The 23,778-nt window shown below is 41.4% G+C and overlaps 1 protein-coding gene across 5 annotated transcripts; it reads left to right on the forward strand.

Moving 5' to 3' along the window:
• Positions 1 to 1,635: 1,635 nt before the first annotated feature.
• rgs14a (regulator of G protein signaling 14a) lies at positions 1,636 to 23,338 on the forward strand. 5 transcript variants are annotated; one of them, XM_048263363.1, is made up of 15 exons: positions 1,636 to 1,779; positions 1,917 to 2,037; positions 5,156 to 5,177; positions 5,803 to 5,957; positions 6,448 to 6,540; positions 8,215 to 8,358; positions 8,812 to 8,970; positions 9,239 to 9,317; positions 17,838 to 17,941; positions 18,077 to 18,295; positions 18,814 to 18,890; positions 18,996 to 19,122; positions 20,904 to 20,985; positions 21,570 to 21,650; positions 22,195 to 23,338. In XM_048263363.1, exons 1-15 carry the CDS (start codon positions 1,775 to 1,777, stop codon positions 22,392 to 22,394), a joined length of 1,668 nt encoding a protein of 555 aa, XP_048119320.1. In that variant the 5' UTR covers positions 1,636 to 1,774; the 3' UTR covers positions 22,395 to 23,338. The 5 variants fall into 5 exon arrangements, with proteins under 5 accessions (XP_048119320.1, XP_048119321.1, XP_048119318.1 ...); XM_048263364.1 differs by having other exon boundaries at positions 1,637 to 1,808; XM_048263361.1 differs by lacking the exon at positions 1,636 to 1,779 and having other exon boundaries at positions 1,838 to 2,037.
• Positions 23,339 to 23,778: the final 440 nt, after the last annotated feature.

A 23,778-nucleotide genomic window follows, 5' to 3' on the forward strand; every position in this document is an offset into this window, starting at 1 on the left:
ATGAGTTTGTAGTCTTTCATTCGTGACCTCATACATGAACAGCACATCACCTAAAGCATTAGGTATTGTGGGCATATCATTATGAATTATGATTTATTAAGCATGATCATGATTATTTCTTTTTCTGCCAAAAAGGTGGTCCTCATTGCTCAAATTCTGATTTGAACACAACTTTGCAGTTCTCTAAACACATGTTATTATTCAACACTTTAGTTTAGGGGCCACAGACATGATGAGCTCATGAGTAATTAACCTTAAATTCATGTAATCATGATGATCATGTTGGCACAGAATTCTTGATAATTCATGTACCCTACCGTAAAGTGTTACCTGAATGTTGATGGGGCATAAGTATAAATTCTTCCATGGTGTTGCTTTAATTCACATTTATCTAAACATTCTTTCCTGTTCTGTTCCTTTTTACACTCCTCTCATCCAAAAGTAGATTGGTCCCTTGGTCATATATAAGTAGCCTATATGTCCCCTATAACTCTATTTGGCAATGGCACTTCATCCACTGTGCACCACAAAGGTTCAGTAAAAAAAGTTCATCAATAATTGTAATGTTTCTTTAGACTTAACATCTCGATATACTGAAGGCCTATGTATGTGAGAATACAGATTTTTTTAAGAACACCAAAGCTCTTAAATATTCAACACATATATTATTCACACACATACATTACATCTTCAGAGGAAGTATTTGCTATCATTGTATTCATAACATATAGTATACATTACATCTTATAGGGAGTATTTGCTATCATTGTATTTAATTAGAAGCATGTTACCTGTTCTAAGTGTTTCCCCGAGGCCTTTCCAGTTGAACAGAAAAAAGAAAGTTAACCAGGAGCCAGCTTAAGCAAGCCCTCAGCACAGGAAGCAGAGAGAACAGAGTAGAGTGTGACAGTGGGATATACAACACAGATAAGAATGCAAATGATGATCCAAATAGGGGCCTTGATGAAGAGGGAAATTCTTGGAATCCATCAGTGATGTTCTATTATTCCATATACAGTAGTGTGCAGCAGCAGCAGCTTTATTGACCTGGGTGGGCACTGGACAGGGTGAGCTGTACTGTAAATCACCATTTTCTAAAGCTGCAAACGTCTAAATGGTACAGATAGATGGCTCACTTCACACATCATTGGTTTAAATGTATCTCATAAAATTATGTTTTTCTGTTATATATTATGTTAATGTCTTCCTTTCTGTTTGTGCAATTGTTGTTGGTGTTTTGTTGCTGCTGTTGTTTTTTTTTTAAGAGTGATGTAGCGGCTACATTATAGCCTATACATAAGGGAAATAGCACCTTTTGAGCTACATTGCTACAAAGCTATATTCCCAAAGGATTTCTCTTCAAACAATCCTTTCAATATTTTATTTTAGGCTAGAGTTTACATCTCTTCTGCAAAGTGGGTTGAAAAGTGATTTTTTGATTTGACAGTTCATTCCGATACATACAGGCAATTAATCTATGGCCACCAGGTGACACGTTTGAGTCTGTTGAATTTAACATCTTCAAAAAACATTCTGGTTTTCTCGTCAGCCATAAGTGAAATAAGGAAACTATAGAACCATATTGTAAAGTAGGCTAAAATCCTCGCACTAGGCCTACAGCAGATATTCATGTTGGCCTATAGTTAGTGCGCCCGAAGAAGAATAATTCATCTACATTGCCATTTACCATTCTCAAACATTGGCACAACTGGCCAGTCGGTAAAGCCCAACCCCCTGACTGACGAACGGTTTACCTGCATGACGTGTGGTGGAAATGAGGTGTGACATTAGTATTAGTAATAGCCTAGGTGAGCACGAGTTGGTGCCTAAAGAAAAATTGCATGATGTACGCTTATGTTATTGTACAGTTTGGTCTTACATATTTTGTTTACTATGCTTGTTCGTGTTTTTAACAGAATGGTTGCTCTGCAAGGCGTCAGCAAACTCTTACCTCGCTTGAAACTGCTGTATCGAAAATTTGGTGAATGCAGACCAAACACTTGTGTCCGAAAAAGATCCACAGCTTCTGACACCAGGGTAAGAGAAATTGCGTTTTAGACATACTTCAGAGACGTTGGTTGGTGCTTGTTGAGCAGTTAGCGTTGGTTTAATTTTAACTGGGACAGCAGTTTGGGTTAAATTGTGCACATGTTGAGGCATGCGTGCATCTGACCCTCAACGGGTATAGGCATGTTTAATAGCCTACTAAAGAAATCGGTCATGCGAAAAATGCCAATGGCACTAAACTACATTTATTTATTGGCAATCCAAATCCAAAGTGCAATAGCCTATCTGATGTTTTCAAGAAGAATCTCAAGACAGGCTACCTTTTAACGTAGTTTTCTCCTGATATACTTTATTTTCCCTACTCTTAATCCCTTGTTATTTCAATTACTGAAATGAGCTCATTACTAACAAAATCATTGTCATTCTATTGATATGCTTATATGAGTGCTTCATGTATGTATGTATGTATGTATGTGTGTGTGTATGTATGTATGTATGTATGTATGTATGTATGTTTGATAATTGTATGTAGACTTTGCTTGCACTTGTGTAACTACCTCCACCACCCTACTCAGCCAGCCCCAGGCAGGGAACCCTCCCCACCTCCTATGAGCCGAGACTCTGCTCAGGGTTTCTTCCTAAAAGGGAAGGGTGTTTTTCCTTGCCCCTGTCACGTTAATGTTTGTCCTAGGGGGCTGTGGTCTCAGGGCTCTGTTAAGTGCCCCAAAACACTGGTTTATTGCAGTGCAACAATGATATTGAATGAGATGAACTGAACTGATCGGAACATCACTGTGATGTACCTTGTATTACAACCTTGTACGAAAGGTGCTATACAAATAAAGCTTGATTGATTGATTGATTGATTGATTGATCTGTAAGAAATCAAAAATATTCATTTCATATTATATAATGAACAAAATATATCAGTAGCACAACAGCTGTCGGCTAATATTTTCAATCTTAATTGATCAATTTTAATTTACACAAAAAGAAAAGAGATGTCCATCAGCTGTAGCACAGCTTTTCTTTGGTCTCTTTAGCATAGCTTTTCTTTGGTTTCTTTGGCATTTTAACACTTTTAACACTACATGCATTGATTGTGAAATTTTGGGCCGATATTGGTACCAATGTATAAATCAACAATTTGGCTGATAGCGGATGCTGGTTTCTTTGTTTACTTAGTTTTGTTGTTAATTATACATTTTAAAATATTAATTAAAACCAATCAATTAGCTTAGGTACAGACCATTATGCTGGAAGGGCATTACCACACTTAATGTGACCAGTAGTTGGACTCGACTGGATTGGACTGGGCTGGGTTGGGTTGGGTTGGGTTGGGTTGGGTTGGGTTGGGTTGGGTAGTCATTTAGGGTTCTTGCTCTTTTTTCCCCTGGATGTGGCTCTACATTTGGGAACCACTGAAATATTGTAATAAACTGATGAGGGAGACAGGCAAGCTACTGCTCTACCTTGAGCCTGGTTCAGAGCACAGGTGTGTATGTGTGTACCACTTTGATAGAGCTGGAGTCGGGCATGAATGTGTCCCACATCAGGTATGGGTCTGTTGTGTGCTAGGCTGCCAACCAGAACCGAGCCATCACTGGGCCCACTGCCAACAGCACAGGGAAACTGGCGATGGACGATCCGTATACCCATTGTGATGTCGCTGAATGCTGTCCTCAAAATAATCAATTTATTGGCTAATAAAAACAACGTCCCGGGGTATAAGGACCGTCTACCGACGGACGCCATACATAGCTGCTGTGCTGCTCCGATTCCCTCTGAAAACTCAGGCGAGTGGGTTTCTGCCAGAGTAACCGCACTTCCTCTTGTGTGTTGCAAACAGGAAGTCAGGCAGGAAGTGACTTGAGATGATCTCTGCGAGGGTGTGAGAGCATATTGATACAGGGTGTGTCTCGGCTGGAGTTAGTGTTTGGATACTTCATGTGATACAGCTGGTATGTCAAAGACCATGAAAAGCCTTGAAGTTCCACCTGGGAATATGGTGAGTTCAACATTCCTTTGAGGGGATGTTTAGATGGGTGCCAGAGTGTACCAGAGGTACCAGAGGTACCAGAGTGGCTCTGGTATACTGTAGTCATTTGATCAGCAGCACTTAGTTCACGTGTTTTCCCACTAGGGACTATCTGCTTTTCATTTATCTGCCACTGATGAAATGTAAAGCTCTGCTATTTCAATATCAAATGAAAAAAAGAGATATGTGACAGGAAATCAATGATGTGGAGTTGACAGGCTGTGACAGCTCATCTGCATATATGGGAGCTGTAGTAGAATCCTAGTGGTCTATATACAAAGAGGTATAATGATTTCCCCTTTGGCGTGTCATTAGTCTGTTGTTTGTCCTTGGTTGTTCTACTTTAAGATACTGCATTGGCTGCCACCTTTCCAGCAGAGTCTTTGTTTAAATTGTTTACGTTGGGCAACTTGGCAAAGTTCAGCATCAGAAGTAAAATGTGAAGTTAGCCAAAATGATGTAAAAAATAAAAATCCATCCCTCCAAATCCATCATATGTGGCCAATACCTTTGAAGTGAATTTGCAACAGTCTTATTCATGCCCACTGTCTGGTCACTGTACAGTACCGTTGCGGAGATACTGCCATGTACCACAGGATGCATTGTGGCCACAGTTACTGTATTTATGGTAATGGTTTGATGACCCTTGTGTAATGCAGTAGTGTTTGCTTCATAATACATCAAATGTGTTATCGTCCTGGTCATGTCTATCAGCATGTGTTTTCTGTAATATATTAATAGCAGAACTAACTGCAATTGTAAACAAAATGCATTTTCTCATTAAGTTAGTTAAAAACCATATGGCTAATGGCATATGCAGCTGTTTAACAAAACACACCACCTTCAAAGATGCAATGTCTCCAAACCTGAATGAAACATGTTTGCAGAAGCACACCTGTTTCCTGTGTTCAACAGTCACTCTTACTTGAACGTGTCAATTGTGTAGCGGTTTTAAAAAAAAAAGTCCTCTCAATCAAAATATCATGCTGCTAGTAAGCACAAATCTTCTGTGTGGACCCTTGCTCTAATGTGATTTTCTGCTGTCTTTGTGATGGTGGCTTTGGGCGTGTGCTGTGGGGTATGATGCCTGTCTCTGTTTTATTTTGGCAGACCCAGGCTGTGTCGGATGGAGGTAAGACCACAGCTGTGTGTGTGTGTGTGTGTGTGTGTGTGTGTGTGTGTGTGTGTGAGAAAGAGAGAGGGGGGGGGGGGGTGACCGTTACAGCCACCACAAACGGTTACTACATAACAGGATGACCAAAACAACATACTTTGTGGAAATGTTAAAAGCCAGATGTCATGTAAGGTGAACATTGACACAGGTGGCAGTTGACTGGGTTTTACCTCTGCTTTTAGACATGCCTTATCTCTAACCAGTGGATAAAAACTTCAGTCAGCATACATGATCATGCATCACAACATACATATGACAATACATCCTTTTTCTTATACTTTTGAGGGAGGAGGGAGAGGGGGAGACAGAGAGATACTGACTGTACGTATGTGTTTACTGGGGGACGCTGAAATCGGTTACTCTGGACCATATGAAAAAGTAGTCTATTCCCCTGTTTTCCCTGTCAGATGGTTATCAGATCAGATTGATCACATCCTGTCAAAAAAAAGAGAAATAATGTGAATGTATTATGTATAGGGAAGCCCCTCTATGTCTCTCATGCTGTCTCTCTCTCTCTTTGGCTGTATCTCTCTCTCTCTCTCTCTCTCTCTCTGTTCATGTCTGACCCTCTCGGCCTCATAAGAGCTGAACATGTCGAAGTTGTCAAGCAGAGGCAGCAGCCACAGCCTCGGCACCTCGGGGGTTCAGAGCAGTGACGGGTCTGCCAGCCAAGTGGTCAGCTGGGCCGTGGGCTTTGAGAAGCTCCTGGAGGACCCGACGGGGATCGAGTACTTCACGGTAAGGAAGCTACTTTAGGATATCATATATGTGTGTTTGTGTGTGTGTGTGTGTGTGCACATTGGTTACACATACATGTGTGTTTGTAGAATGATCCCTTGTCACATGACTCCCATGAATCCCATGTTACAAATTCTAAATACATTTAGGTTTATTCATTCATCAAAAACAACTTACACACACACACACATGTGTATAAACTGGTGTTCAGGATCACCCTCAAGACATACCGGAACCTCACACTTCACCATCAGCTAATGGTGACTAAGAGGGATGTCACTGTGACTCAATTCTGGGGATTGTACAACTCCCATGTTACTCACAGTCTGTGTGTTCCAGCTCAGCGTTTTGCCCTGTCAGTGGTGCAATAGTGGGCTGATAAGAGACATGTGCAAGCAGCTACACATATTTTCGTTGACTTCAAATTAAACTCATGACTGCCCATGATTTGGCCTGCTTTGTCTCACACACGTGTCATTGTCTCCGGCAGGCTTTTCTGAAGTCCGAAGTGAGTGCAGAGAACATCCTGTTTTGGCAAGCCTGCGAGAAGTTCCGGCTAATCCCACAGAGCCAGGTGGATGAGGTAGGGGACTGGAAATGCACCTCAAAAACAGCACGTATCAAGAAGAAAGGTGATCCAGGCACACATGGATAATTTTTATATAGAAAAAAAGACGTTACCGGCTGCACAGCATCATGCTTTTATGTATGGTCATAAATCAGTTTTTTTTTTTTGTGGTGGTGCGCATGTGTACAGTATTCTATATAAATGCCTATCAGATGAAAAGTGATATGGTGGAGTGTTGGTGGACAAGTGTACTGGTAAGCCTGAGAGTTCCTCAGATTTGATTTAAAGTTTAACAAAATGAACAGAGACTGTAAGATTAAACTAATGCGGTAAGGTAAAAAACAGAGACTGGCCTGTGGAGAAATGTGTCATTTGGGAGACTGGCCTTTGTCACAGCAGGGAAGGGAGAAGTTAGTGCATTTTGACATTGTCAATGCGTCTGTCACCAGTGCACAGACATCAGTGTTTTTTCCACTCATCTATGGTTCTGCACAATTTGGTTTGACAGTGCCGTATCACACTGTGTGAACATCTTGGAAAGGATTAACCCTTGTAAGGTGTTCATATGTTTGTTACGCAACCAATGTTCCCGGGTCTGGTGGACCCACCACATTATTAGGCTTTTAAATCAATACAGCCATTTATGTAAAAACAACAATTACAACAATTTATGTAAAATTACTCAATTAGCAATGATATAGACATCATTAATGGTTCAAATTTGCCATTTACCCCTGTGAGATCACATTTATGATCATTTGATCATTTTTGTTGTTTTTTTTGTGAGAAAACGAGGACATTCCATTATAGAAAAGGTAAAACAATATTTTTGATCGTTATTGGTGCTTATTTCTTAGAACTTAATCAGAACAGGTGAATGTGCTTGAAATGTAACAATTTTGTAACTTTGTGTGGCAATAGCAGGTGCAGAAAGACAATATTCCGGCACACAGACACCTACACTCAGACAAGCACACATACAGACTCACAGACACACACAGAGACGCACAGACACACACACACACACACACACACACACAGCAGGCTCAGTTAGGAGGAGGACACAGTTAAGGTACATAGCACCTACAATTATTACATTCGGGTCCAGTAGACCTGAACACCTCATATAATTATGTGAAAAGGGGTGTGCTGTGTGCAGTCATTGAAAATAAGTTATTTGTTATGTTCTACACAGAAAATGAGCTAAGGCCAATGAATTAGAAGAAATAATACATTTTTCTTTTATTTTAGAAAACATTGAAAATGGGTCCAACTGACCCAAACACCTTACAATGATTAAAGGAAAACCTAATCACAAACCATATCTTATTGGTCTTATAAGCATTTGCACAAATTATGCTCTGCCTTCGCATTGGTGTCTTCTTGAGCAATACAGAACCAGATGAACATAACCATATAACTTTATGATCCATTTGAAGGCCCCATATGCCCATAATTGGTGTCCGCGCATCAGTAATGGGCCATTTTAAAGCCTGAAAAATAGACCAGTTGCATAAAAAACATATTCCCACGTCACTCAAATTTATATCCGTCAAACCTACTTAGGAGTGCAACGCAAACAGGATTCTGAAAATGTGAGCTTGCTGTTCATGTGAGAACTGTAAGTGGGTTAACCTCCACAATGATGGTGTCTGCTGCTTTTGACCCTGTGTTTCCTCTTTTCTGCAGCTGAAGAAGGAAGCCCGTTTGATCTACGACACTTATCTCGTAGACACTTCCTTTCATGCTGTCAACATCGATGACACGGCCCGCGTAGACGAGAGTGCCTTGGACTGCCCAACAACAGCCATGTTTCAAAAAGCCCAAGACCAGGTGCACACATGTCGATCACCTGAAAATAACATAATACAGTATGAGACTCCGTAGGCACTTTACACTTTGGCCGTCATTCAAATTAGGATTTCTTATCAGCAGTCATGAATAGACAAGTTCATGTGTGGTGAAAGTGGGAATCCCATCAGCTACTTGTTCATGGCGGTATCACAGTGTGTGTTTGTGTGTGTGAGCATGCTTGTGCATGTGTTGGAATGTCATTCTACGGCTCTCTCTCTCTCGCTCTCTCACTCACCTCTCTCTGTCTCTCTCTCGCTCTCTCTCTCTCTCTGTCTCTCTCTCTCGCTCTCTGTCTCTCTCTCTGTCTCTCTCACTGTCTCTTTTTTTCTCTCACTGTGTACGTGCTTGTCTGTGTGCATGTGTGTCACTGGCCTTGTTTTCGTTGGAGAGTTTACCGTAAGCACTGCTCTTTTTGGTTCCTTTCTTGGTCAGATTTTTAAGCTGATGAAGATGGATAGCTATGCACGGTTCGTCCGCTCGCCACTCTACCAGGGCTGCATGCTGGCCTGTGTTGAGGGGAAACCGCTGCCTTCATTGGACAACAGCAAGGGTTCCCGAGAGTGCATCACACCAATCAGCAACAGGAAGAAGGTAAACACCCAAGGCCCTGCAGATGACCCAGCGGACACACTATGCAGTGGACACCCTATGTCTATGTGTTTCTGCAGGTCTACCAGTGTTTTTGTCATGTGTGATTTGTTGTGCGGGCTTGAACTCTCCATATTGTGACACGGACAGTTTAACACCAGATGTGTCATGTACGCTGCTTTTTTACCAAGAGCTCATTAGTAAAGCAGGTTAAATCAGGAGACAGACAGACAGATTTAGCCCACTGTGAACAATGTGACTTTGTGTGCAGGAGCTGGACACGCGACTGACCTCCTCGGACAGTAAGGCCAACAGGAGGAAGAGGCTGGAGAAAAGAGGATCATGGGGAGGTACACACTACAGTGGGGACATGAATGTGCTTTTGTGCTGCCATTTGTTCCTATAAATCTTACCACAGGTAGCCAAAAGCTAACAGTGTGGTATGTGTAGTAGTGTGTGGTGGCTAGCCATTTCACTGATTTAGGTCCCACAGCTGTCAGTTTTTATGTCATTAGTTTAGTAGAAAATGTCACACTACTTGTCCGGTCTTTTAAATACTGCTACATCCTCCTGCATTTTTCATATTCATTTAAATAGTGTGTCCATGAGAGGACCAGACGGGGGTGACACATGCTACGTCACCGATTTTGATGAAACTTGGACAGTTTGAAGGGTCCACCTAAAAACTCAAAAAGCCAAAATAGTACAACATTTGAAACAACCCAGGGGGAGTTAGGCCCCCGTCCTTGTTTTAGGCCAAAAAACCTCAAAAAAAGGCCCAAAATTGCATAAAATGCAGATTTAAACACAGCAAAGTAACAATCCATGCCATCAAAGGTCCATCCAAGGTTAGTTTAAAACTGGAGTTACAAGGCGTAAGGTGTGACTGGTGTCAGTCCAGGACTGCACGTATCCACTATGTCACATGCCTTTTGGCGAATACCCAAAAAATAGCAATATTCAGACCTGAATATCTCCGATGAGCAACCTCCATTTATCAAAATTCTTTCTGCACATGAAGGGGCCATATGTGGACTTCATAAATCAAAAGAAAAATGCTCGGCCTTTTTATTATTTTTGTCGTTGTAACCGCCTAAATAGTGTGATCCAGCCAGTGATTTCAAATACATATCTATTTTAATTATTGGTTGAACCATAATGTTTAGGTCATTTATGGTGGACAAATGGAGATATATTATCATCAATTATGTCTACTGATCAAATCCAAGCTAGATTTAATGTCCTAAGTGAAATATATTCCTTAAGGTAGCTCAAAATGACATCATTGGGTGACATACACCAGTATACCCGTAGGTCCAATATTTGCAAATGTGATATCTCCAACATATCTCAGGGCTAGAAACAGTCACTTGGATTCAAATAATAATTTGTAACATTTTGGTAGCCAAAGGTCAAGGTCAATGTATATCCCTTTGTGGTGGATAAATCTCAAAAAATCCCTGACATAATTTCATATGTGATACAAATATTCACTTTGACTCACAGATAACAAATATTTGAATCTGGTGGTCAAAGGTCGAGGTCAAGGACCTTGCATTCTTGAGAAAATTGTATATCATAAATGCCTGTAGGGATGTTTTTTCAAATTTGGTACAAATATTCACTTGCACTTTTGTCTTCGTCATTCATCGGTGACCTCCAGAAGGCTCAACAGTGGTATCTGGCATCTCAGACCCAGCTCCCTCCACACTCATGATAGGTTGTCTACCAACCAATACCGACACATTTTTTGGTAATTTGTCTTCTTTGCTGTGGCCGTTTATGATCCGATCAGCAACACAACCAAGCAAACTGCAGTCCCTTGATGTGGGCACCCACAAATACCAACAAATTCTTCAGTTAATCATCTTTTTTGCTGTGGCCATTTATGATCCCATCAGCAACTATACAACAAACAAAACCCCAACCCTTAATGAGGGCACCAAGAAGTACCACCAAAGTCTTTGGTCATTCCTCTTCTTTGCTCCCACAGTTTCTGATCCAATCAGCAACATAACCAGACCAACTGTAAGCCCTTGATGTGGGCACCCACAAATACCTACACATTCTTCAGTCAATCCTCTTCATTGCTTTGGTGGTTTATTATCTGATCATTAACATACCCAGTCAAACCGCAAGCCTTTGATGCAGACACCAACAAATACCAACAGATATTTAGATACCAACTACCAACCATTGTCACAAATTCTTCAGTCTTTCCTGTTTTTTGCTATGGCCATTTATGATCCGATCAGCAACATACCAACATACCAAGCAATATCATAAATTCTCCAGTCATTCCTCTTCATTACTGTGGACACTTATGATCTGATCAACAACATACACAGCCGCCCGACACGCCCCCCTTGATGTAGGCACCAACAACTACCACTCCAGAAACACAGCAGCAGCGTCTCAGAGTCAATTCAGGTTACAACATGACCCCAAATAGCATGTGAGTGCCATAGCCATTGGCTTGCCTTTTCAGCAGCCTCCAATATTTGTTACAGCTTCTTTCAGTGACCGTCCTCAAAAAAAGTCTAACAGAAGTTTTGTGGCTGATTATATTTGTGAACTATTTCACTATTCACAAAAAAATATTTTTACAACTTGAACATGATATCCTGGAAACACAGAGTATTGTTATTATTGTTATTATCACATGATAATAACATTGTTATTTTTCATGTGATAAATGGTTTTAACATTGGAAAATGTTAATCTAGCTTGGCATTACTCCATTAGCACTGTTCCATTAGCCCAACACAGCAGACAGCGGTCATATGCAGGAATTAAAGTGGGAGGAACGCAGTTCCGCCACCTCGGATAATTTAATAATAAATATATTCTTTCATACCAACGATACAGTGCGATTATATTGTTAAAATAATTGGGGAGTTAATTTTCGTGTTTACAGAGGTGACCCGAAAAGCTATCAATTCTTGTCTAAAAAGTATTGCTACACCACGATACTCAATATGTTGTCCAACGGTGAGTCATTTTTCCCCGTTGCACCGACACTGGATTTTAGGGTTCCCCCACCTGCCAAATCCCACTTTAACCACTGGCCATGTGGCATGCAATGGAAACAGATTCACAAGTAATGTACATTATCATGTTTTCAATGTTTCAGACAGATTTCCTTGTGGGACCCTAACATGAAGCTAGGTGGTTATACCATATCAGAGTCTCTGCTTTAAAACAACTTGTACTAATAAGCAGGGTCTACAGACATGTTTTTACGATGGATGGACATCGAGGTACAATAGGCTACAAAACAAGTAAAGCCCAGGAGAGTACTGACTGACTTGCTATATACGAACACCCAATACCCATCCATAGTAATCATCATGTCCTTGTCCACGGGGTAACCATCATGTCCTTGTCCACGGGGGCAGCCGTGGCCTACTGGTTAGTGCTTCGGCCGAAGGGTTGCCGGTTCGAACCCCGATCAGTAGGAACGGCTGAAGTGCCCTTGAGCAAGACACCTAACCCCTCACTGCTCCCCGAGCGCCGCTGTAGCAGGCAGCCCACTGCGTCGGGATTAGTGTGTGCTTCACCTCACTGTTATGTGTGTTCACTGTGTGCTGTGTGTGTGTTTCACTAATTCACGGATTGGGATAAATGCAGCGACAAAATTTCCCTCACGGGATCAAAAGAGTATATATACGTATATACTTGTTTGTAAAAATCTCCATTTTGGATGTCCACAGATCCAAGTAAACCAGCATTCTCTTTAGAAGGTTTTAAAAAAAATATCTGTGTGGGCTAAAACACTGTTTATGTGTGGACAATAGACCCAAACATATAAAATATCTGGTTATGTGTGTACAGGGCCTGAGTTGTGCTAAATTTGAAATAACTCCCTCAAGGTGTTTTCAGGATATTGTAAAAATACAGTAGGCCCATGTTGTTTTTTTGAGAGGTCACAGTAACATTGACCACTCAAATCTAATCAGTTCATCTTTGAGTGTAAGTGACTGTGTGTGCCGAATTTGAAAGAAAAAAAAAACTTCCTATAGGCATTCCTCACAAGAATGTGAGGTCACAATGACCCTGACCTATGACCTTTGACCATCAAATTCAAATTAATTTGTTATCTGTGAGTGAAAGGCCCTTTCCGAAACTAGCTACACTCTCTCCCTAGCCACTTGCACTCCTAACCAAGTGTTAAAGGAACACGCCAACATTTTGGGAAATTATCTTATTGTCTCTGCCAGAGTTAGATAAGATGATACATACCCTTCTCATCTGTGTGTGTGCAGTACCTCAGTCTGAAGCACCCACTGTTAGCATAGGTTATCATAGTTCATTGAGGTGAGCAGTTCCAACTAGCCTATAGCACCCAAAAGTGATAAAAGAACGCAAACATTTTCCCATTTACATGGAGAACTCGATTTACTTGTAAGGGTGATTCCCACCTGGGTGCACACCGTAACTTAGGGGAGTTGGTAGGGATTGGTTTCAGAAAGGGCCAGTGTGAATGTTTGTATCACATTTGCAATTATGTCAGGGATTTTTAGAGGTTTATTCACCACAATGGGATGTACATAAGGTCACAGTGACCTTGACCTTTGACCTTTGACTATCAAAATGTTACAAGTTATTATTTGAGTCCCAGTGACTGTTTCTAGCCCAGAGATATGTTGAAGATATCACATTTGCAAAAACTAGATGTACCGCATAGCGGTACAAAATATGACCGCCGCTCAGTCCTGTACATCCATTCTGCGAAAATAAATCACACTTCAATTTGTCTCCATATTTTACTCCATCCTCCACTCTTGAAACTTTTGTGTATGCTTGTTTGGCATGCCTGAGTGTGTGTGTGCGGCTGCACAGAAAGTAGCCTACTGGTGCTGAAAAGGTGAATAGATTGTAGAATAGCCAAAGAAGATGTAGCATTGTTATAAAACCTTTAAAATCTCTAAACAATCACAAGTAGGGCAGTTCATCACAGTTCATCCATTGCAACTGGATTGATGAAAGGTCACTTACACCTGCTACATTGTATTTGGGAAAAGCAAAAGGTATCAGCATAATGTTATTTATTTTATTTATTTATTTATTTTTTATGTATTTATAAACAAAAACATCTCTGTCAGTTCCATGCCGTTTTCAACAGCTATCAAAAACAAAGGTCATTTTTGGATGGATGGATTTTTTGTGAATGTTTCTTCTTCTACATAAGATTTTAGTCATCTTTAGTTCATGTAATACTTTATTGTCAATGCACAAATTAAGTAACAGTAGTCTGAAACGTAATTGTTAATGCACAAATTAAGTAACAGTAGTCTGAAACGAAATGCTGTTTTACATCTAACCAGTGGTGCAAATAACTGACATGTCCAAATGGGCCTTGATGAAATGCGTCGCTAGACTGTTCATACACATTTTAACGGGCCAAAGTTGAAGAGCTTTTGTCCGTTATTGTTCGTGCAAATATAGGCTGATTCATGTTCCCTTGCATTGTGTAACTGAGGTCCATGGCTAGTCTGGCTTTCATCAGACCAAGCTCAATCTTTTAAGAAATCAAAAAATAAATAGCGGGCAGATCAGGCTGGGTTCACACAGCCTAGTCCATAGGCACCCAATATTGTTTAATTTTCCGATTGAGATATACACGCTCTGGCTATTCTAAATGCAAAAATGCATTAGGGAGTTATGACAAAACTGTAACTAACAAACTAGATCCTAATAGAAAGCTGTTAGCTTCCCTAAGCTACAGGTAGGATTATAAGGTAGGCCTATGTACAACATAAATTGTCAATAGGCTATGCTGGCGACACAAATAAAATCTCATTTGGAAACCAATGGCTTACGACTTACAGTATCAAGCGGACATAAACTGCCATATCGTGGCAAAGTTGTAATAACATTCACGCAGCTCCATGAGTCAAGGAAAGCGCGAATGAAGTAGCCACTTCTAAATGGGACCCACTACACAGTATCTTAAGGTGTGTTGCTAAAAGCAGGCATAATGAAATGAAGGTGTCATTGTTTGGATACTTCACACACACGTGCTTTTTAATTTCACAGATTACAACTACCAAGCTGGAATCAAAGCACATCGATTCCCCTCTCACACCCTGCACGCACTTAAAACAAAATAAACAGGCGTCTCAGTCTCACGCATGTATAGGCAAAACTGTATCAGGCCGGTGTAACGTTGGTAAATCTTCCATTGCACAGAATGATTTTGTAGCACGCGTGCAATAAATGACAGTCGAAAAGATACAAACAGTGCTGCTATCAATTTGCTTGGTATAACCGCATTTTATAGTTTTCTACAAATGCAATCAATCAAATGGGCCTCCATCACTCAACCAACGCTAACGGTAACATGACCTAGGTCCTTATTGATATTACAAGATTAACGCATTCCTGCAGTAAAACCAAGCATGTCCGATAAAACATCCTCAGATTTATTTCGCTTCAAGAAGAAATGGGAATTACACTTCATGTGAACATCGTCCTGTCCTTATTAGATGTTAAGCTGCGGTAAATTACAGTCCTTGTAGGAAGTGTCCATTGTTTTTCCCCAACCCACTTTTAACTTCCAACAAAATTACGTCTCACTGCAACGATGCGCCATCTAGTGGACAAACGACTACTTATCGCTTATATACTGAAAATGCAGCCATGATGATGATGATGAATATTTATTTTGGCTTTCTTTTGATTTGTAATTATGTATCGGCCGTTCTAATACCAATAGTATGTGGGTGCCTGTGTGTGTGCATGTTTATATGTGTGCACCGCCATTTACAGGCCAATGAGTGTACAGTCACTAAATGTACACATAACCTAATATTTTTAGACCCCCCCATGGATGAAATTCTACGAAACTTGGCAGACCCCTAGAGAATGCCAGGTCAATCATACACATAAAATTTGGTGCAGTTTTGAACATCTTAACTGAAGATAGGGGCGATTAAAGCAGAATAATATTGCATTTTCATTTTTTACCGGGGGGGTGCAAATCACAAATGAGTGATTATGAGCCAGGTTGATGTGGGCCCTTGAGACCAACATACCATAAAAGAGAACTGTGTCTGCCCACAGAGAACTGTGTCTGCCCTACCCTCCTTTCGGGGGTCCAGTCCAGCAGGGGGCTGCAGATCAAAAACGAAAAAATGACGGTTCCATGCTATCCATGTGGGGTACATGCCCACCAAGTTTTGTGTACCCCGGTCTTTCAGTGTCCCGAATCCTTGTTGGTGTACGCCACTAAATGTACACATAAGTTATTTTATTGTAGGGCCCCCCATTGACCGAAAAGTACACAAAACTTGGCATGCATTCGGAGGGTGTCATAATGATCCTACATTTTTAATTTCGTGCAGTTTTGACCTTGTCAGCCAGAGATATTGTGATGAAAACACCTAATTTTTTGCTTTTTTAATTTTTAACTAGGTGGCTTATACATGAAATAAGTGGTAATGGGATGGGTTGACATGCCCCTTAAGACCAACATACAAAAAAAAGGTGGACCTCCTAGGCCCTCACGGTTCTCGAGATATTCACAGAAAACTGTCTCCGGCCACCTACAGGCCAGTTGGTGTATAGTAACATAAATTAATTTATTGTCTGGCCCCCCATGAACGGAATTCCACAAAACTTGGCGTGCATACAGAGGGTGTCATAATGATCCTACACTTCCAATTTCGTGCAGTTTTGACTATGTTAGGTCACAGATACCTTCAATTACACCACCTCATTTTTACTTTTTTGTGTTTAACTAGGTGGCGCTATACATGAAATGAGTGGTTATGGAATGGGTTGACATGGCCCCTTGAGATCAACATACAAAAAAAAATGGTCCTCCTAAACCCTACGGTTTTCGAGATATTCACAGAAAACTGTATCTGCCCTACCCTCCTTTCGGGGGGTCCAATTCAGCGGGGGGGCTACAGATCAAAACGAAAAACGATGGTTCCATGCTATCCATGTGGGGTTACATGTCCACCAAGTTTCGTGTACCCCGGTCTTTCAGTGTCCCTGGAATCATTGACGGAAAAAAAAAAAAAAAAAAAAAAAAAAAAAAATCTGACTAAACCTATATGACCGCTGCTTCGCTGCGCGGCGGTCATAATTAGACCTACGGGTATACTGGTGTATGTCACCCGATGATATCATTTTGAGCTACCTTAAGGAATATATTACACTCAGGACATTAAATGTAGCTTGGATTTGATCAGCAGACATGATTGATGATAATATATCTCCATTTGTCCACCATAAATGACCTAAGCATTATTTTCAACCAATCATTGAAGTAGATATGTATTTGAAATCACTGGCTGGATCCAACTATTCTGGCGGTTACCACGAAAAAAATAATAAAAAGGCCGAGCATTTTTCTTTTGATTTATGAAGTCCACAGATGGCCCTTTCATGTGCAGAAAGAATTTTGAAAAAAGGAGGTTGCTCATCGGAGATATTCAGGTTTGAATATTGCTATTTTTTGGGTATTCGCCAAAAAGCATGTGACATAGTGGACATGTGCAGTCCTGGACTGACACCCGTCACACCTTACGCCTTGTAACTCCAGTTTTAAACTAACCTTGGATGGACCTTTGATGGCATGGATTGTTACTTTGCTGTGTTTAAATCTGACAGCAGGAGGGATGTCAACATTTTATGCAATTTCGGGCCTTTTTTTGAGGTTTTTTGCCCTAAAACAAGGAGGCGGTCCTAACTCCCCCTGGGTTGTTTCACATTTTGTACTATTTTGGCTTTTTGAGTTTTTAGGTGGACCCTTCAAACTGTCCAAGTTTCATCAAAATCGGTGACGTAGCATGTGTCACCCCCGCCTGGTCCTCTCATGGACACACTCTAATCATGTTTAAATTCTTTGTAAATTTCAGCAGATGTAACCTTCCAACGTGTTGCCCTGAACCGGAACGAGTCCCAGATCTCGGTGAAGTCGACCAGTAGTGTGGAGCTTGGGTACATGCACTGTAAATCCGAGGTGAGATGTCTTCCTCAATCCAAAAACAAACCACACCACTTGTTCATCTTCAAAAAATATTCGTTGTACTGTATGATGGTGCTACCACTGAAGATATTGGTTGATATCTAATGTGTCCTCTATGTTCATGTAAAGAATGGGCGAGCCAGTTTGTGGGATGCGGACCTGATTTCTAGTGGTGGCTCCGGTGTGGGGCGTCCAGAGAAGTACTGCTACGTGCACCTCCCGGATGGCACGGGGAGCCTGGTGCCCACCAAACCGGGCCACCCGCTACGGGATATGCTGGGTGGACTCTGTGACAAACGGGGTTTCCCTCTCAAAGATGTGATCATCTACCTGCACGGCAAAGACAAGGTCAGTGGAAGCTAAGGCAATGGATGCTGTGGCTGTGTCTAGTTTGACTGATGTACTGGTGGAGTTCATAAACATAGACATTTACTCTTTTATTGTGTGTTGAAAAGGGCTGAAACATTCTTAACTTTTAGGTTTTACATTTGTCTGATGTACTTCAGTCTTCATACTCAGGGTGTCACTGTAGTTGCTACAACTAGTCATGTTTTGCTCTCTGAGTGGATATTAATGGTTTGAAATACTATATATCTGTACTCCAGTCATGTTAAAGTTTAGCCAAAACAGAGCATCACAATGTTAAGCATTGAATGTTTATGTGGTTATCAGGCAGATAGGTTCAGAGATCTTGATATTAGATGACACACAGTTGTCCATCCTCAGGTTCATTGAAGACTTATGAATGATATAATGGCATTTACTTTGGTGTGTGTGTGTGTGTGTGTGTGTTTACATTAAAAAGAACCAAACCTCTATTTCCAGTGAACATTTGAGGCAATATCATATTTTTCTTGTTGCCATAGCAACCCCTGTCACTGGAACAGGACAGCTCGGTGCTGAACGATCAGCAGGTGTCTCTGGAAGTCCGGGTGACGCTTGCGTAAGTGTGTCACTCACACACACACACACACACACACACACACACAAAGGTGTCATCATAAAACTGAAATAGCGTTGTGTGGGTTGTTGTTGTTTGTGTTACCAGGGTAGAGGTGAAATCCACTGGTAAAACGGTGGGTATCATTGTAAAGTCCAGCAAAACCTTGCGGGATGCTCTCGCTACACTGTTACAGAAACATGACATCCCCCCCCAGGATGCTCTCGTCACCATGGTGAGATTGTGTGTGTGCGAGAGAGAGAGAGAATGGTGGCATGTAGTTGGATTTTTCAAGATTCAAAGTAAAAAAAAAGTACAATTTTGGTCATGGTGATTACGTAGGTATGAATTTAAACAATTGTGCATATTGTGATGTAACTGACTGGGTCCTCAACCCGTGCCTTCAGGCGCATCACTGCAAACCTCAATCTGATGCAGGTTATGTAGACCAGCCTTTCTCAAACTTCTTTGACCTGAGGCCCAGTCATGGCAGACTTTGGGGCCATAAGGCTCATCTACACGTACCCAACCCCACTCCCTCCAAATCAAATTGTCATTATCATTATCACAATCATTATTATGCCTAGATTGTTATACATGCACTTTCACTTAAATATTTTGTGACATGCACATCAGAGGACTGCTTTAGTAATGTAAGATATAATTAGTTTCATTACTTTTGCATGGTTGCATGATGCTTGCATAAGAAAAGAAATACTTCTCAAAACAGCAACAATTATATGGGTGCTATTGTTTTGGGATGTTTCCCTCGTGCAAGCATCATACATTGGTATGGAGAAAAAAAAAAATATGTTTTTTAATGAAGTTTAATTTGAATGCCTGAATGTAAGGATTCAGGAAACACAATACCAGCTTTTTTGGCGAGCAGATAGGCGTAAATCACTGATCTGTTGATCTTTAACAGATAGAAAGAAGGCTACAATAGCGTTTGGCCACGTTATATTCAAATTTGACTATACAATACTCAGTGCTATATAGTGTATTATACAGTCTCTGCTCTGTTTCTATGGAAGTTCCAAAATCAACGCCGCTTTTATCAAGTGTCGTTAAACAATTAAATAGCATTCAACAGGTTGAAGCCCGAATCTTTGATACCAACGTTATTGATTATTTTCAGTTTCTCTCACAAGAGACGCCTGCATTGAATGAACGCCATACCACCACTTTATTGTATGGCTCCATGTTTAATGACATCGATAGCAGAAACGTTTGTTTTCTTTTTTCTGTCGGCCTGCGGTATCTTTATCAACTTCGCAGCAAATTATCAGACGAAGAACCGGGCCTAATTTCACTCCACGACTCCGGACCATCAGTCTTGCGGACTCATATTTTGAGAAATACTGAATAGACCACAACCAATTTCAATTCTTCAACACGGTCACCGTTAGACTAGAGGTGAGAAGGAATGGGAAAAGATCTGGGCACAGTTCTTCCAGAACTTCGTGCCAAGTAATGAGCGTTGTCGAGATGTTTGTGTGAATGAAACGAAGCGTATAGGCCATAGTGTGACATGCGTAAACCAATGGTGTACAGATGACGCCACAGGGTTTTATTTAAGAGAGCCTACGTTTGTATGTAGGCAATTTATATTCACAATACTTAGGCCTACTAAAATAAATAGTATTTTATTTGTATTGGTTGTTTAGAGTAAAAACAAATCGGTCGGTCTTAACGCAAGTTTACAACCGGCAAGTCGGTCGGACTAAAAGGGGAAAAAATAAATATGTGGGTCGGTTCTAAATTGACAGGGTCGGTCGGGTTACGGCAAACGAAAATATTTTTAAGGATGGCCTCATGTGCACAAAATATGCCTGTAAGGAAATGGCTATTCTGAATTACTTCAGAGAGAGTGTTTGTAATCAGCATTTGAGTGTGGGATAAAACTGTATCAAATGTCCTCTGCTAAGATTGTTTTGTCCATGGTTCTGCTGAATTATACTATGTAAATCCTCATGTCCATCCCAACATTTTTTCCTTCACTTCACTTTACTTCAGAGTGGATCACAGCAACCACTGAAGCTAAACACCAGTGTCTTCCGCCTGGCCAACAAGACGATATGTCTGGACCGAGTCAAAGGTGAACAAAGCCTTCACCCTCCTGTTCTCTTGTGGGCTGTGAATCTACAGTATATCTCTGCATCGTAACCGTACAGAAAATGTTCTGACCGCTTCAGCTTATTCCAATGGGAAAATGTTGTGCTGTTTACATTTGGTATTTTTCTTTTTTTTTTTTATATAACATGGCGACCACTAGTCCAAGTGAATGAAGGGGCATTAAACGGTACCGTTTAGCGAAGCGCGAGTGCCTTAGCACTCCCTCTCTGGGCATGTACTGTAGCTGTGTGCCCGCGCCTGTGTCCTGCCTCCTGGGCAGCCTGTCTGAGTGCGTTTGGGTTGTTGTTGTGCCGTGTCACTATGACTTCAGCGCTCCCAGAGTCCTACTCGCCACGCTGTGACAAAACACCCACTTCGCTTCGGATCAGACTCGGAGCGATCTGAGCTGTTGCGAGCCCGGCCAGGACCTGGCGTCCAGTTCTTCTCTCTGCTCTGAGAAGAGGACATGAAGTCAAAGCCCTCTTTGTCCACTAGTGGTTTAGCGATTTGGTTTCAAGCAGAACGGATTGTTTCAGATCTACTTTTGTTTGCGTGTTGGTTGTTCAGGGAGTGTTGAAGGCCAGAGAGGTCCACAGGCTACTGGCCCGAAAGGCTCCCCGAGAACCAGGAAACCCTACGACATGGACGGTGAGACAGAGTCTGATGTTTATGATCTCACTGCTGATAAGTGAGCTGTGTGAATGATGTCCAGCTAACTGCTGATAAGTGAGCTGTGTGAATGATGTCCAGCTAACTGCTGATAAGTGAGCTGTGTGAATGATGTTCAGCTAACTGCATATTCCTCAGAGTCTTTTCTTCCTCTCTCTTCTTTCACACTTCACAAATCACCCTGCTTTCTTCACTCATTCCCTCACCCTTCCTCTCTTTCAGTCTCCCTCTTTATCTTCTCTTTTTAGTCTGTTTTTCCATCTCCATCTTTTCCTCTATCTCTATCAACACTGCTCTACCCTGTCCTATTCCACTATATTCCTATCCCCTTCGTGCTTACACACACAAACACACAAACACACACACACACACACACACACACACACACAATGAAAATGAAAAATACAGTAAGGAATTAATTTTCTCGAAACTCTCTCTTCCTCCCCTGCCCCTCTACCCCTGCCCCCTACCCCTCTACCTCTTCCCCTGCCCCTGGCCCTGGCCCTGTCCCCCTCTGCCCCAGGTCTGATGGAGGTGCTGTCTCGTGTTCAGAGCAGCCGTGTGGAGGACCAGCGCGGCCTGCTGAGGGCGGAGCACCTGGAGCTGCCTCAGTTCCTGCAGCTCTCCGAGCAGGAGGAGGGCCAGAGACAAGGGCCTGGAGGGGGCGAGGGAGAGGGTGAGGACTGTAAGGTGCCCAGCAAGCCTGCTGACAATGCAGTTTAGTCCACTGCTGACCCTTCAGGGTCATCTGAGTCTTAATAAAAGCAAGAAGGGTATGTGTGGAGGGCGAGGTGGATGATTGGGGGGGTTGTTGAGTGATTGAATGAGGCAGGGCCTTGCCAGTATGTCAGTGTTATGAATTTACACCGCAATCACCTAACTCTAACACTTCAAATTATATGAATAAGTTGTACATTTATGTTTCTATGAAGATGGAAGAGCTTCAAGATGCATAGAAATGCAGGATGTATTTTCTACAATCTATATTTATTGTCCATATGCTGTACAGTTGCATTTGAGGTGACATAGTATTTATTTTGAATATATTTGATGGTTTACATCACTACCAGCTTTGTGTTTAAGCATGTAAAAAATGTAATTATACAATTGATCGTAGTACTTTTTCCCCTTCAGAAGATGGGATAAAGTTTTCATTATTTTTTGATTTATGTATGTGTAATGGTTGTCAAATCAAGTGTGTGTGTGTGTGTGTGTGTGTGTGTGTGTGTGTGTGTGTGTGTGTGTGTGTGTGTGTTCTGTGTGCCATCTGTTTTGAGGCAATATGGTCATTGATGTTCTTTCACCACATTTCCATCATGTCCTGCACTTTGTGTTGTCATGTTCAGTCAGTCAGAAGCACTTCATCTGTCAGAGCTGGGACGAGACCTAGTCTGTGTGTGTGATTGTTATGGGAAAGTGACACTTAATTCTATAAAATGTTTAATTTTTTTAATCAATGGTCTTGAAAACTAAATATATATGATTGCCACTTGGTTGAGATTTAATGTGTGTGTTTAACTGATGCAGTCCTTTTGTATTTGCACTGCTGAGTGCCTTAGTATTTCTGTCTCATTCCGTCTCTGGGCAGATTTAGAATTGTTACTGTCCTCAAGCACAGAACATGCAACAGAAATCAGGACTAATAAAGATGCACATAATCCCTCTGCTTACAGTGTTTTGTGTTCTCCTCGGCCACCTGTCGCTTCTCTGTGATGTCATGAAGAGGTGACCACCTCTGTGTTAGCGAAGGAGAACATGTCATCTTTTCTTGAAAATGATTGGTTCTTTCAGTGGATCTTGGATCAATCTGCCAATTGCAATCAGCGTCATGGGGTAGGACGGTGTGAAGACGTATTGCTGATGCTTTTTGCACAGGACACAATGTTTCAGGTGTCCAGAAGGGTTCCTCCTGTTTCTCTCAGTGGTTTATTATTTTACCTCTGCACCAAAGGTTTGTTTATACAATGTAGAGGTAATTTAACATATTCTTTTATCCAGTATCCAGATGGGATAACTAAGAGTGATGTGTGTTAATGGTTGAGAGAGGTTGCCTTGTAGAAGGACTTCAGTTATTCTTGCCCTGTGAGATACAGAGCCTTGCCCTGTC

This window comes from Alosa alosa, chromosome 14 (genome assembly GCF_017589495.1).
Source record: "Alosa alosa isolate M-15738 ecotype Scorff River chromosome 14, AALO_Geno_1.1, whole genome shotgun sequence".
Lineage (NCBI taxonomy): Eukaryota > Metazoa > Chordata > Actinopteri > Clupeiformes > Clupeidae > Alosa > Alosa alosa.

Excerpts from the sequence above, each read along its gene's own strand:
- rgs14a (XM_048263361.1), top strand. The coding sequence starts at position 1,855 with ATGTTATTGTACAGTTTGGTCTTACATATTTTGTTTACTATGCTTGTT. Across the intron at positions 8,359-8,811 it reads TTCAAAAAGCCCAAGACCAG|ATTTTTAAGCTGATGAAGAT; the intron begins GTGCACACATGT and ends TTTCTTGGTCAG. Across the intron at positions 20,986-21,569 it reads ATGTCTGGACCGAGTCAAAG|GGAGTGTTGAAGGCCAGAGA; the intron begins GTGAACAAAGCC and ends TTGGTTGTTCAG.